At 41.7% G+C, this 15,445-nt stretch overlaps 1 protein-coding gene across 3 annotated transcripts in view; it reads right to left on the reverse strand.

The window, feature by feature from the left end:
• Window positions 1–13,432: 13,432 nt before the first annotated feature.
• The window catches only part of IQCA1 (IQ motif containing with AAA domain 1), a 191,007-nt gene continuing 188,994 nt past the window's right edge, over window positions 13,433–15,445 (reverse strand). For all 3 annotated transcript variants that reach the window (XM_051999120.1, XM_051999121.1, XM_051999122.1), the window contains one exon: window positions 13,433–14,109. In XM_051999120.1, coding sequence (XP_051855080.1) covers window positions 13,972–14,109 — 138 coding nt within the window. In that variant the 3' untranslated portion in view covers window positions 13,433–13,971. The remainder of the gene's footprint in view (window positions 14,110–15,445) is intronic.

The raw sequence follows: 15,445 nt of genomic DNA on the forward strand, positions 1-15,445 counted from the left end.
CACTGCAGATAAATATGTATATATTTATACATATATATGTATGTTGGAGAATGGACGAACAGGTTGTCGTGCATGAATGTGTTTGAGTATTTTTGTTGTTGTTCAGTCATTTTTCAGTCATGGGCTGTTCTTTGTGACTCCACTTGGAGTTTTCTTGACCAAGATACTAGAGTGGTTTGCCATTTTCTTCTCTGGCTCATTTGACATCTGTTTCAAACAGAGTTGAATGCCCAAGATTACACAGCTAATACGTGTCTAAGGCTGAATTTGAGCTCAGGAATTTGAGTCTTCTTGACTCCATAAGGGGGTGATTTCAGAGAACTCTGGGAAGACATATATGCAAAGTGAAGTGAGCAGGAACAGGGGATAAATTTATACAAGGATATTATAAAATATTATTATAAATATCATAAAAAAGATCTTGAAGAGTTTTATAAACTGATGAAGAATGAAATGAGCAGAACCAAGAGAATCATTTATCTAATAACATTGTAAAGATGGATAGTTTTGAAAGTTTTAAGAACTATAATCAATATGACTATTTATGATTCCAGAGGACTCATATGGAAGCATTTCTTGACAGATAAATGATTGATTCAAAGTGAAGAATGAGAGATATATTTTTGAACACAATTTTGAAAGAATTTTGTTTGTTTTGCTTAATTATGTCAAGTTGTTATGGAGAATTGTTTATTATTGGGATAGGGGATGAGAAAGAGAGAGTAGATTTCTGTTAATAAAAAATAAAACTTTATACAATTGGTATAAATATAAACTCTTACAGTTAGGTCTAAAATTCAACTTCCTAAGTTTGATATTATGAAGACATGAGTAGACTCTAGGTTGGTCAAAAAGGACCTCCAGTTTTAGTGTAGTGAAAGCTCAATTTTAGTCACCAGCATTACGTCCCAACCAAGGAAGCTTGTGCTTTTCTTGAGAGGCATATTGTCTAAAAAGAGAGCAGGGATATTTTCAGTATCCTCTTTCCTGGCCAGAGCACATCTGGTCAGTTCAGGGGCCATATTTTAGGAATTTCAATGACAAGTTGGAGCATATCCACAGGGAGTTTTTACTAGGATGATGAAGGGAATGGAATTCTTGCCAGACAAGGACTGGATAAAGGAACTCAGGGAATTTAGACTAGAAGAAACTTAGGAAAAACATGCTTAATTGCATTCAAATCTTTGAAGATTTTCCACTATGAAGAGAAATTTCACTCATTCGGATCCAGAGGGTGATAGAAAGAGCAATGGATGGAAGATGCAAAGAGGCAGGTTTCTGCTCTACATAACAAAGAACTTTATTAAAATGAGTGCCAAGTAAATGTGGGATGGATGGCTGCCATAGCAGGTAGTGAGTTCTTTGTCCCTAAAGACTCTCACCGAAGGCTACTGTTGGGATTTAGTGGAGGGTTGGAATTCTCTTCTAATTCTTGATTCCTTTGAAGTACTTTACCTCCATTTTGAAAAGAATGATTTATTTCTTGCTACTAAATGCAGGTGAGTGCCACCTGTCAGCATTGATTAGTAGGGGCTTCAAATGTGTCCCTGTGGATATCGGTGGCCTCTGGTTTCAAGAGAAGCCATCTGGTTCCTTGCCTTTCTAGACTTTATTTATGATTTCCTTGAACGACTGGGAGGATAGACACGATCCCTCCAGCATGGACTTCTGCATTTGAACTCGAGATACCTCACTGGAGCTATGTGCTAAATTACAGGGTGCTCAGGTTACCAGATCATGCAGCCGGGACTTTGGAGTTGAAAGCTCCACCTGGCCAAATAGATCACTTTGTCAGCTCTCCCCAGTGAATTCCTGAACTCTGTCCTCAATGGTGAGCAATCGGTCCCTAGACATACAGCCCCCTCCCCAGTCTATTGCCCAATGCAGAGAATCTAAGATATTTATTTCTATGTCGTCAATTCTCTAACTATCCTCAACCACTTAGAATTTTGGTTATTCAGAACAATGAGTCTCCTAGTGAGCTGGGTCGCATGTACTGAACAATAGAAAGTATTAGCCACAGGAAGCATTACAGAAGCAGAATAATAGGATTTCAGAGTTGGAAGGCACCCTGGAAGCCATCTAATTCAACTCATCCTTAGAAAAGAGTCCCGGTACAATATACCTGACAAGTGACCATTCAGCTTTAAAAAAATCAACAACTCCTATTGAAGGGTGGGAACTCCTGAAGAAGCTCTCTTTATTCTGGAATTGTTTGGGGGAAGTTTTCCATCAAAACTCAAGTTATCCTTTTCCATCTTTCACGTTTGGCCCTGAGTTTTATCCCTGATGATCTCAATTTCCATTTCTCCCGTGTCTTAGGGGATACAAAAAACTTTTCTCACAATAGCCCTCTGAGTTAGAGGAGGGCTACTGTTTTTGTTCCTGTTTTACAGGGAAGAACACTGAGATCCTTAAAGGCTAAATGATTTACTCATCACCCTGGAGCTTAAAAGCTTAAAAGTTTTAATGGGATAGGATCCGAACCCAGGACTTTCTGATTCTAAATACAATGATTTGTCTACAGCACCCTCCTGTCTTTCTTTTCTCGGCCATTGACCTCCTTCTCGGGCTCTAGAACTGCAGAGATAATTAATCACATTGAATGCAAGGCTCTCAGAAGGCTCAGGCTTCGATGCTCTAAGACAATACAGAATTTAGCCTTTCAATGACATAAACCCAGGATGGGACATTTAAAAATTTTTCATAGATTACAGAATTAAAGATGGAAGGGACCAAAGGAACTATGAAGTTCAACTCCCTCATTTCATAAGGAATCTAGAACCAAGGGAGTTCATGGGGTAAATGGGAATGAGATGCCTCAGGAGTCAGGGGCTCCTGGTCACTGGAGGACTTCATACAAAGACTTCAAGTGAAGGCTGAATGACTGCTTGTCAGAGAAGGGCCGGTCCAAGTGGCGGAGCCAGGCTCTGGACTTGGGTCCCATGGTTCAAAGATCAGCAGTGGGCCCTGAGCCCTCAGAATTGTCAGCATGATGCTCGCTGCTTTTATCGGCACAAGGTTTCAAGTATAAATGGGAATTGATTGAAAAACCACTTCAGGGTGGAGGGAGGGGGGGAGTTCCTAGACAAAGTGGTTTCTAAGCATCTCTGATTTCCCATGATGCTTCCCAAATATCCCCAACCTTTCCTCCTTGGAGACTGGCCACAAGCACAACGTACTGTGGCTAAACTTTTCTAAATGATTTGTTCTTACAAGCCGCCCCACCCCGCTCAGATGTGGGGTTCATTCCCATTACTTAACAGTCACTGCACAGATTGTTTTCCAACTTTCCTCTGGATCCTCAATTGGGATAATGACCCAAGTACGTGGGTTCTAATGAACTGGAATGGAAACAGGTGGTTTAAAAGCCTTGCTGGGGCCAGAGCTGAAGCCACGGCCTGCTCTGGTGCCCGGCCTCTCTCCTTGCCCTTTCACACTGCTGTTGCCTTCTAGGGCACCACCCGTGGAGATGCCGCGTCAGCGCCGAAGCCCGAGGCTCTCCACCCTGTCTCACGGGCAGATGGGAGGATGTGCCATCCCCAGATCACCAGAGCTCCAGAAGGGGCCTCTTCTGGTCCAATCCATCTGAAGAGGAACGTCCGCAGCCATCGTCCCACAAGCGGACCTTCCAGGAGGGTGCCCACTCTCTCGGGACAGCTCCAGCTTAGGGAGTGTATCACACACGGAGAGCAAACGTGCCTCTTTGCTTCTTATTCTGCCCTCCAGGTCCACTAGAACCAGCGCCAAATCTAGTCAAGGTTTCAGATCTTTGAGGAGAGCTCCCACATCCCATCTGAGACTTCCGCTCTGGAGACAGAGATAGAGTGAACGCTACTGATGTGCTACTCACTGTCCTAGGACCAGGAACACAGATACAAGCCAGTAAGGCAGTCCTTGCATCCTCAGTACTTCACAGTGACCGACATATAGTTGGTGCCTAATAAATGCTTATTGACCCATTAGTTGATATTTTAATAGAAGACAACATAAAAGGGGAGGCTGGATAAAGGGATGGGGGTAGTGCCTGCAGGGTGAAGAGACGGCCAAGAAGGTTGTGCAGACTGGAAGCCAAACCTCGTCTCTCAGAGCTGGGATCTCCCCGTGGTGCGGTCCAGGTTCCCAGCTTCGCGTCCAGTCTTCCCGTGACTGGCTCCCAAAGCCCTTCTGTATTCCAGCTGCCCTTTTTAGGACATTCCAGTTTGTCAACATCTTCCTTAAGTTGTGGTGCCCGGAACCAAACAGTGCTCTAGATGAGGTCTGACCAGGGCGGAGCCCAGGGGGACCGGCCCCTCCTGGAAGCTTTGACCCTCCTAAAGAAGCCCAAGGTCTCACTGGCTTTTTGAGCTGCTCTCCTTCTCTGCAGACTCGTATTAAACTTGTGGCCCATTATGACCTCTGGGTCTTTGATAGGACAACCACTGTCTAACCATATCTCCCCCCTCATATTTTTGTGAAGTGACTTTTTTGTTCCCAGTCACAAGACTCGCTTTTATATCCATTGGCTAACGTTCTAGCACGTCAGGATAATTTTAGGTCACGGCCGTCCAGTGTGAGCCATTCCTTAGTTTGAGTCATCTGCAAACCTTCTGACAGTGCCATTTGTGCCTTTATCTGAGCCATTGACAAAGCATGGGGCTAAGCCCGGCTCACTCTCCTGGAGACATCTCTTCATGTCTTCATCTCCGGCTCCTGGAATCCCACGCCCAGCTCCCACTTTGCCCCCAGAATCTCCTCCCGCCAGGCCCATGTGGGAGGGCCATCCTCCGCCCCTTCCCCGGGCTCCCGGAGACATCCCCCCGCTCATTCCCCTTGGCTGAGACACGCTTCTTCCCAGGATGTCACACGGCTGCCGCGACACCGGATTTGCAGGAAGACCCTGAGCTGGAAACATTCGCCTTCCGGACTTCCCTCGTCCCACAAGGACACTGCCGGGACTCGGTCTTTGATGGTTAGTTAACTTTGCCATCTTTCTGCTCACCCTGAGCCCCTGGTCCCTGAGGCACAAAGCCCTTCTCCATTCATCTTCCTCCCGTCTACTTCAACTCTATGGTCCAGGTCCCGCGCCGGGTCTGCCTGCCCTTCCGCGCGCTGCTGGCCCCGATCCATGATTAACACACTTGCCTTCGTCTTGAACCTCTTCCCCTCTTGCTTCTTGCATCTTTTTGAGTCATTGAGACGTGGCTTTCTCCCGATCATCTCTCCCAGAAAAGGCGGCACTTCCGTCCCTATTTCTGACTCAACGGGCACATGGGGGAGGTTGAATCCTTGCTCCCCGTTAGCCAGCGGCTAGAGTGAGGAAGCACCTGAGTATTCAGTGTCAGGAAGAGCTGATTTCAAATCCCCTCCCAGATACTCCTGTGAGCCTCGGTGAGTCTCTTAATGTCTCCGTGTCTCAGTTTTCTCATCTATAACATGGGGATGATAAGAGTACCTACCTCCCAGAGCTGTTGTGAGCATCAGAATGCTTATTCTGAAAGAGATCTGCTCCAAGGCTCTCCAGGGGAAACGTGCACACCGGGTGGTGCAATGGGTAGAGCTGGCCTGAAGTCAGAAAACCTGAGTTCAAATGTGACCGGAGACACTTACAAATCACTCTGCCTCAGCTTCCTGATTTGTATAATGGGGATAATAAAAACAGCAACTACCTCACAGTATCAAGCTAAGTGTCAAATGAAGGGGCAGCTCAGGGGGCTGTGGAGAGAGCGTCAGCCCTGAAGTCAGGAGGACCCGAGTTCAAATCCAGCCTCACACATAACTCGTCCTGGCTGTGTGACCTTGGGCAAGTCCCTTAACTCCATTGCCTCAGGGGAAAATTAGCTTTTATTACTCTCACTCTTGTGGATTGGGTGGGTGAGTAGAAGGTAAAGCAGTTGGAAAGGAGGTTCCTGTGGCCTAAGTTTTTGTGGCTGAACGGCCCTGGCAATCCGAGGTCGACTTCCCGTAGATTTTACTCCCAGAGGGGACTGCAGCTGTTGCTTAGTTGGCTCTCTCTCTCAAGCCCGGGAGTCAGTGCATGAGGCTGCAGGGGGTGGAGCCCAGCTTTCTTCCCCTCCACCCGCTGCTGCCCCGTCTGCCCTTTGATAGGCTGACCACAGCAGCATCCCTTGGGAGGGAGCAGTAAGTCAGCCAGCCCTGCCCCAGGTGCCCTCAGAAGCCGGGGCACAGAGGAGCCTCTTGGGAACCCACAGTTCAAGGGCTCAGCTGCTCCCTCTCATCTCTGCTCCCCGCTACATTTCTTTCTCTTCTTTACTTGGATAAGTGAATTGGGCTTTGGAGCATTACATTCAAAGAGCCGTAGGTTCAGAGTGGGAAGTGGTCTAGGAGGCCATCAAGTTCCCCTGTCCCACTTTGCAGAAGAGGAAACAGATCCAGAAAGAAGTAATTTATCCACTATCATCCAATATCCATGTCCCTGTGATTGACAGAGTTGGGATTCAAATCTAGTTTTTTTGATTCCAATTGATTCAATTGTCTTTCCATCCCAGTTCCATTCCCGAACGCATTCGCCTTTGATGTGCACTGTTTGCTGGTCCCCTGGTCTTCCTTGTGGCCTTCGAGCTTGTATTCAGAGATTAGCAGAAGCCAGACTAGGGGTCCGATGCCAGGCGGCCCTGGCCAGGGTGAGCTCACCAGGAATGGAGTCAGCTCTGCTCCCCCATGATTGGAACCACACAACCAACTCCCGCCACCGAGCAGCCGCCTCCATGGTTCTATTTTTCCTCCAGCTCATTAGCGTAAACATCCCTTTAATCCCAGTGAGTGATAATCCACCCCTTTGTGTGTATGTGTGTGTTGTGGGAAAGAAGAGAAAGGGAGCAGGAGTCCAAGTGTTTTGGTGCCATGAGAGAAATAAAAAGAAACTTCAGGGCGCACGGAGCTAATTTGCAAGACCAACTTTGGCTGCAGCTTTTTTCAAATGAACTCCAGTGTTTTCAGCATTTCCTGATGGCCAAGGGTGCCTGTCTTTTGAAATGTCCTTTGACAAAAGGCCCAGGCTGAGTGCATTATAATTTGATTTCACCAGTTTCAAAGTCCTTGTGCTTCCAATGACTTGAAGAGAAATCCTGACAAGACAGGATGCTGGTATTATACTTTATAAGAACACACATGGACACATATCCAGACACGGCCAAGCAAGGCAGTTGGGGGCGAGGCAATTGGACGCACCACTGAAAACCTTTTGAAGGTGTGACTGACCATCACATTAAGGAAAATACTGATCATCACATTATGGAAGAGCCCCACTTGCTGTCAGTGTGTCACAGTCACAAACTGTCAAATGGGAAATCCGGCAAATTGAGAAAGTTCTTGAAGTTGGGTGGGGTTAAAGGGGAAGCACTTGGTTTAAATATACTTCCCAAGGGGGAAGGGCAATAGTTTCCCCGCTTCTTAAGCTGGCCTTAGGGATGTGCCAAGGGATGGCCCCTGAGGACGTTATCCTTGGGTCTGGCCCAGAATGGGTCAGGATCATAAAAGCTGTAGCTAGATAAGACTAATATAAACCCTTTTTATTGTACAGGTAAGAAGAACAGGACAGATTAAAGACATGAGGTCCTGTGAAGTTACACAAATAATGATCTAAGTTTGGTTAAAAAAGTCAAGTTCAGAACATCTTTAGTGAACTGCAATCTCAACATGAATCCACAGAGCATCACAACGAAAAAAAAGTCATTTAATCAATCAGCAAACGTTTGTTAAGCATCTACTATATACCAAGTATTGTGCTAGCTGCTAACAGAAAGAAAGCAACAATTCCTACTCATTATAATAGAAATATATTAACAGGCAATTTTAGTAATAACAATAAGTAGCTATTACTTAGATAGTATTTTAAGGTTTGCAAAGTAGCTATGTATATATAGGCTAACTCATTTGGTCATTGCTACTCGAGGTTGAATCGAGAAGTCAGTCAATAAATATTAAGTGCCTACTATGTGCTAGGCACTGGGCTAAGCACAGAGGATACAAAGAAAGGCAAAAGAAAGTCCTTGTTCTTGAGGAACTCACAAGTCTAATGATGTAGCATCCAACGTCTTCAGTTCTGGATAACTATTTGTGAATGTCATTGACATTTCAGGAAGACATTGTCCTCATTATAATAATAGTTATTGTTTGTCCTTTATTCTCAAAGAGGACCAGGACATCAGGGAAGTATTGCTATGACGTGCAATGCATTGGATTTAAGTAAGGGAGGGCTGGGCGGGGTCACTTTCCTCACTTTCTCCTCCAGAGCCATCTGGGTCCAATGGCCGGAGAGAGATCAGGATGGCCCTGGATGAAATGGGAGATCTTGGCCTTTTTTAAGCTAAGGCAATAGTTGGCATTCCTTTAGCACTCTTAGATATTGATGATCTCATTTGATCTTTCCAGTATAAGCTGAGCTCCTTGAATTCAAGAATTCTTTTGTTTTGTTACCTAGAAAGTCATTTAATAAAGAACTGTCAAAATAAATTGACAGAGAACAAAAACCAGATTGGGAAGGACCCTAAGGACTGTGCTGTACAAATACTGGTTGAGGGAACAGGACAATTTTAATCTGTAGAAAAGAAGATATGAGACAGGACATGATAAAACATGTCTTGAAGTATCTCAAGGGCTGTCAAGGTAGAGGAGATTTTGACTTTTTATGTATTTCCCTTGAGGGCAGAACTAGGAATGAGGGAAAGAAAAATCTAGCTAAGAAGATAGACATAAAAGGAGTTTGGTCTTGAAATAAATTTTAAAAAAGTTAGCATTTATAAATGTTTGATGACTACTAGATGGGAATAGAAGGGAATATGGATATTTATAGACTTCATGTGACAGCTTTACAAAATTTGACCATATGCTAGAGAATAAAAACCTCATAAAGAAATACAGAAAAGCAGACATTTTTAAGATTACTGTTGTAGGCCAAGTTTGACTCAGTTTTCTGGCAGCTCAATATTGGAACAAAATGAGACATGGAACATTCAGAAATTTACAAAAAGGAATTTACTTATAGAAGAGGAAGGATAGCCAGAGAAAGTATATTCCATGAGAATATACTTTCTCTGGCTATCCTTCCTCTTCTATATATTCCATGAGAATACAGAGTTGATTCACCTAAGCATGTCTCTACTATGGTTTCTGGTCAGTAGCCTGAGGAAAGAGCTGAAGCTCTTTATATTTTGGTTATTTTATTTCCTTTTTTATATAGGATCAGGGGAATTTATTCTAGTAACCTGAGCCTTGGCCTCATGAGCCAATTAAATCACAGGGCAGTTATAATTTTTAAGGAAAAATTAGTCTAGATTGCATGTGGTGGATATTAAGATATTTCTACTATAACATTGTTACTGACTAAAACATACTAACAATTATAGAGAGCATTCGAAGAAAAGATTCAAACTTATATGGAGGCTAAATTATTAAATCCTGAAGAACTGGTGTTTCAAAGAAAATAGAGAAAAATAGACAATTTCATAAAAGAAAATGATGAGGTAAGAAAACATACCAAATTTTTTGGTATGCAGTCAAATCAGTCATTAGAGAGGAATTTGTATCGCTACATATTTTCATCAACAAAAGAAAAAGAAAAACTAAAAGACAGGACATCTAGAAAACCAACAAACAAAAATTTGACAAAAGTAGTAATTTAAATGAATGGATGAATATTTACAAAAATATAAAATGCTCAGTTTACCAGAACAAGAAATAGATAATTTCAATAACACAATATCAGAAAAATAAATCAAATAAATCATAAATGAATTTCCAAAGAAGGGAAACCATAGAATTTGATGGAATTACAATTGTATTCATCAAATATTTAATGAGTAATTGATTTCATTACATAAGTTATTTAAGAAGTGATTTTCACCAAAGTCCTTATATGAAATGAATTTATCTTTAAATAAAAGCTAATCAAAAAAGAAAATTATAGACCAGTATTCCTAATTAGTATTGGCTATAATATTTAAATATTTGAAAAATATTTGCAAAGGGGTTACATCAGTGGTTAAAAGGATTATGCAGTATGATCATGATTTATACCAATATGGCAACAAGATAGGTACATACTCACTGCTGGTGGAGCTGTTTGGAAAACCAGTTTGGAAAGCAATTTCCTCCAAAGTTATATAAATTATGTAAATATACATTATGTACAGTTCAAATGAAAAAACGATACAAGGTTTATACCCCAAAGAGATCAAATAAGAACATATAAAAATGATTATAGCAGTACTTTTTCTTTGTGCAAAGAACTGGAAGCAAAGGGAAGGTTTGTTCATGGGGGATAGGCTGGGCAAAATATGGTATTTAAAAGAATGGAAAATTATTGTGTCATAACAAGTAAAAAAGGGGATGGTTTCAGAGAAATCTCAGAAGACCTGCATGGACTGGAGTTTTGAGCAGAATTATACTCTATTGCAAAGAAAAATAACTTTAAATGACTAAAGCTCTCAAGCAATAACCAACAACAACCTACTTCATCATCCCAATTAGGCCATAGGGGAGCCGAAGTTTCTTCTATGCATCAAGAAAATCAGAAATTCCCAGTTTTTGCCATATGAGTTATTATTTTCTTTATAGACTGATATCCAAGCTGGTGACACACAAACTATTGGGGTTAGTAGTGGGCTTAAGAGTGGTTCTGTGGAGACCTGGCTTAATTAGGGCTCAGGGACCCAATCATTATGCATATTCACATGAGACCAATAATTCCAAAACAGAGCTCAGGGGCCACCTCTTACTTGAGACCATTACTAATATCCTTAGTCCTTAGAACTTTCTCCATTTTGAAATTAATTTATATAGCTTTGCAAATATTATGAATTGACTTATGTTTATTCTCTTTGGCAAAATGTAAATCTTTGAAGGAAAGGGATTATTTCCCTCCCAATTTTTAGTCACTTTGTTTTTATTTCTCAGGTGCCTACTACAGAGAAGTGGGTATTTAATACTTGTTTCATGGAATTGAAGGTGGAGGATGCTGGTAAACATGACAGTTCTACTACAGGTAAACATGTAAACTGATTTTTTTTCCAATCTAATTCAAAGGTTTGAAACCACAATTTCTTATTTATTTTGAGAGATTATCAATGCAATAAACATCTACTGCGTCTCTGTACAAAATAAATGTTAATCTAATTATACATTCATCTGAAAAAAGGAACAAAGCATTGTGTGATATGACTTGGGGGGCAATAGAAGCTGCAAACAGCCCCCTGCCAACTGTAAGGTTACTTTTTTTATTTATAGCTTTTTATTTACAAAACATATGGATGGGTAATTTTTCAACATTGACTGTAGGTTCACTTTTAACCAGTGGGTCAGATGTATTTATCCGTCATCTAAAATTTAATTTCTTCTTTTTTTAAACACTCTCTAGTGATTTATTATTTTGTGCAAAGCTCCTTTTTCTCTCTCTCATTGAGAACTTGGTGCCGATTTCACATTGAGATCTGCTTCCCTAGTTCTTAACATGTTGAAGTTGCATTACAGCTTTTATGCCTAGCAATGTTTATTGAGCATTACCAGCCCGAGAGCTTGAACAAGTGTGTTTTAATCAGCCTGCAGTCAGTTCGACTGAGATTAAAAAAGAGATTGCTCTCGTTTTGTTTTTTATTTAACGCTCATTTGTCTACAAATATCAAATCATATTGTTCTGCAATTAACACCAAGTCCCAGAGCTGGGTGATTCCTCAGGAGGGCTGCGGCTTAAGTCGGCTTTGGCTTTCCTTCTGTGCCAAGGGAAAATCGGATTGAACTAGATTGGAAAATGGGCATAAGAGGCCCTTCCCCAGGACTGAATGTTTCAGCCTCTTCCAAGCTGGGTTTGGAGACTGAGTGCTTATAAGGCCTTGACCAGCAGTGGGATAGGTCCAGGACAGAAGGTCTGTAGGATGTGGGGGTTCAGTCTGAACAAAGGAGCACAACCAGGGAAACAGGATTAGAGATTCTGCATCCAAGAACAAAGCCCAGAGTCTTATGTAGTTAGGAGGGGACAGCCAAGGAATGGCTCTCAAATACCTGGGTCTGGTCAGCCAATGGGAAAAATGTGGGCTTTACATGTTGGTTCTAGAGACATTTTGGTCCTAAACACTGGAGTGGACCTGGAGGTGTGGTAGCTGTCCAAATTGTGGCCACAAAACAAGCAAACAAACAAAAAACAGCTGTCGGAAAGTTTATTGTTATAAGTCTAACCAAGCCCATTGCAAACCTCAACACACTATCCCTGTCGAGCCACAGAATCCCAGTTCAAATCCAGCCTCAGATACTTCTTGGCTGTGTGAGTCTGTACAAGTCACTTAACTTTGTTTGGTTGCCTCAATTTTCCCATCTCCAAAATGAGCTGAAGAAGGAAATGGCAAATGGCTCCAGTATCATTACTATGAATGGGGTCATGACTGAAAATTCAGCAAATATCAAGAAAATTGGAAGGATCTGGGAATGTTTATAATGGAGGAGAAAACACAGATGTGGACTCGAGACCTGTATCCAAGAACCTGAAGGGCTGTCACATGGAAGAGAAAGGGGTCTTGATCAGTTATGGCTTTGGAAGGCAACTAGGAGTTCTGGTAGTAGTGCGAGAAGAAAATGTGGGCAAACTTCCTAAGAGTGAAAACCACTCAAAGGTGGGCCTTAATTAGTGATGGATTCTTCCTCATGAAAAGTATTCCAGCAAAGGCTGATGTTTATGTTGGGTGGGTCACAGAGGAAGAGGCATTCACATTTAGGCATAAGTTGGACAAGGAAGTCTATGAATCCTTTTCAACTCTGGTCCTTTGTTGGGCACAGATTCCATGATTTTGTGAACAAGTATGTGTCTTCTAATACCCAGGACAGGGAATTCCAACCTTGGAAGAACAGTGATAGGGATTCTGGGACGGCCCCATGGATTCATTCCATCTTTGGACAACATGAGTTATTGAGAAATGTTTCCTAACATTAATCATGAATCAGTCTGTATTGCTCTTGGTTCTGGCTTCCATGTGACAGCCTTTCAAATACTTGAAATCAATTTTTACATCCTTTCCAGATGTTCTGTTTTCTAGGATAAATAGGAGAGATTTTATTTCAATATTTGTGTTGTTTTGTCATTTCAGTCATGTCCAAGTCTTTGTGACCCTATTTAGGATTTTCTTGGCAAAGATACTGAAATTTTTTTTTACCATTTCCTTCTCCAGTGAATCTAACAAATGAGGAACTGAGGCAAACAGAATTAAATGACTGGCCTTGATTACATAGCTAGTGTCTGAGGTTGGATTTGAACTCACGAAGATAAGTCTTCCTGACTTCAGGCCTTATTTATCTCGCTGCCAACTGTTTCAATATAAGAAAATATTATTGCTGTTTTTCAATCAATGCTCAGTTGACGAGATGTGGAGTCCCTTTGGGAAATCAGGAATACTCCTCTGGACAGCGCTTTTCCATGTAGTTCATAACAAATCAAGCTAGGAGTCTGTTAAGTGTAAAAATTTTATTTAGCTTTATAAAATTCATGGATATAGGAAAGAATTATATTTTTTAATTGCAAAAATATATTACATACACAGTGCACAGATGAATAAAATAGCACCATAGAAAAATAGAAGTTATGCTGATTAATCTACCAATGAGAATGCCCTTTAATTCTATACTTTTAGCTTCATATTCAATGCTGCACTAGAGCAGAATGCCCAAGCAATGCAAGGTCTCTCTGTGTATGTATGTGTTTATGCACATGCACAGAGTATGTCTACGTTCTGTACAAACCCTCGGAAGGCTAGCATCCTGAGGAGATCTGAGATGACCAAAGCACTAGTTGAATGAATATGAAAAATACAGGAACTGTTGTGTCCTGTGAATGCCCACCACAGGTGGAAGAATTTTTTTCCTTTGGGCTTCTTCAATAGGCAGGATTTTCTTGCATCTGTATGCTGGGGCATTGATTTATTCTTTTCAGAGAAATGGTCAACCTCACCATCGATTAGAAAGAGTTAAATATGATCAATACGTAAAGAATTATTTTTTCCCTCTCCCTTTCCCTTTTTCTTTTCCCTTTATTTTCCCCCTTCCTCTTCCTTTTCCTTTGTCCTTTTCATCAGCTCCAGACAATGCATTTGCTCTTTTCTTACCCAAAGGGGTCTTGGAGTACCAAGTCTGAAATCAAGGAACCAGGGAATAAAATATTAAAATTTTGCATACATTCTGTAGAGAAAGCCTTAGCAAACTTATTTCAATCTTTCTCATTCGTGACGAAGGGTCAATGGAACTACTGACAGGCACCTGACAAGGGCCAATTTCCATATTGACATGACTACACATTCTATGTGTTGCCTAACTCCAGCCTTCTCTCAAGTGGCTCAAAATCTAAGAGAAATATAAGGCCACAATACCTGGTCCTCCTCCTTCTAGTCCCTGGCTATTGGTTAAAAGCACAGGGGAAACTGATTCACAGAGTAGATTAGAAATGAAGTCTCCTCCAAGAGTCCATTTACAGAGAGAGGTTTAAGAGACAAGGGATGACTCCTATTTTTTTGTATTTGCATCCTCGGCACCTGGAACATAGTAGGTCTGTAAGATGCTTGTTGATCACTTGAGTAGATTAAACAAGTCCCATAAGTGGGTGGTAAGGTGGTATTCAGTAAACTGAAGGACACCAATGGCTGGGGTAAAAATTCTTTGAAAAAATTTCTGGAAAAAGCAGAAAATAGCCAGGCAGAAATTATGCTGAGATCAACATCTTAGGTCATTTACTACAATGATTTCAAAGTGGATATAGGGTCTACATAAATATATATCTATTATATATTATGTATATTATAAAATATAAAAGCCACATCACTCAAAAAATTAGAGGAGAGAAAGGATTGTATTTTGAATCAATCCTTATAATCAATAATCACTCTTTGCTAGACTTCAAGAGTTTGCCATTAAAATTCCCAGTGATAAATGACTGTTGGATGGTGATAGCGGCCACCAGATAGTGGGTCTAAAATGCCAGGATCTTCCTCGGTTGCCATTGTAACTGCCCTGTCAGCACTGGTCTGGAAGGTTTGATTTGACCTGGAACTAGCCGTGTAGCATGGGGAGCATGGGGAAAGAAGCTGGTTAATCAGGGCTCCGTCACTAAAATTCCGCATTCACCAGATTCCAAACTTTGTTAGCTGATCACAAATCTATTTCTAGGTTATAGAGGCAACAGTGCAATAAAGCCCTGTCTGGTGACTTTTTTGTGCATCCGGCTAGCCAGTATATGACTCTTTATAACCTTTTTGGGATTTCTTGGCAAAGATGCTGGGATGGTTTGCCATTTATGTCTCCAGCTCATTTTACAGGTGAGGAAACTGAGGCAAACAGGGTGAAGTGACTTGGCTAGGGTCACCCCGATAAGAGTCTGAGGCTGGATTTGAACCTCAGGAAGGTAAGCTTCCGACTCAGAATGTCAGGGAGCAGGACCCAAAGGGGAATAGCCTTTCAAGTTGATTTGGTGGGA

Source organism: Antechinus flavipes, chromosome 4 (genome assembly GCF_016432865.1).
Source record: "Antechinus flavipes isolate AdamAnt ecotype Samford, QLD, Australia chromosome 4, AdamAnt_v2, whole genome shotgun sequence".
Taxonomy (NCBI): Eukaryota; Metazoa; Chordata; class Mammalia; order Dasyuromorphia; family Dasyuridae; genus Antechinus; species Antechinus flavipes.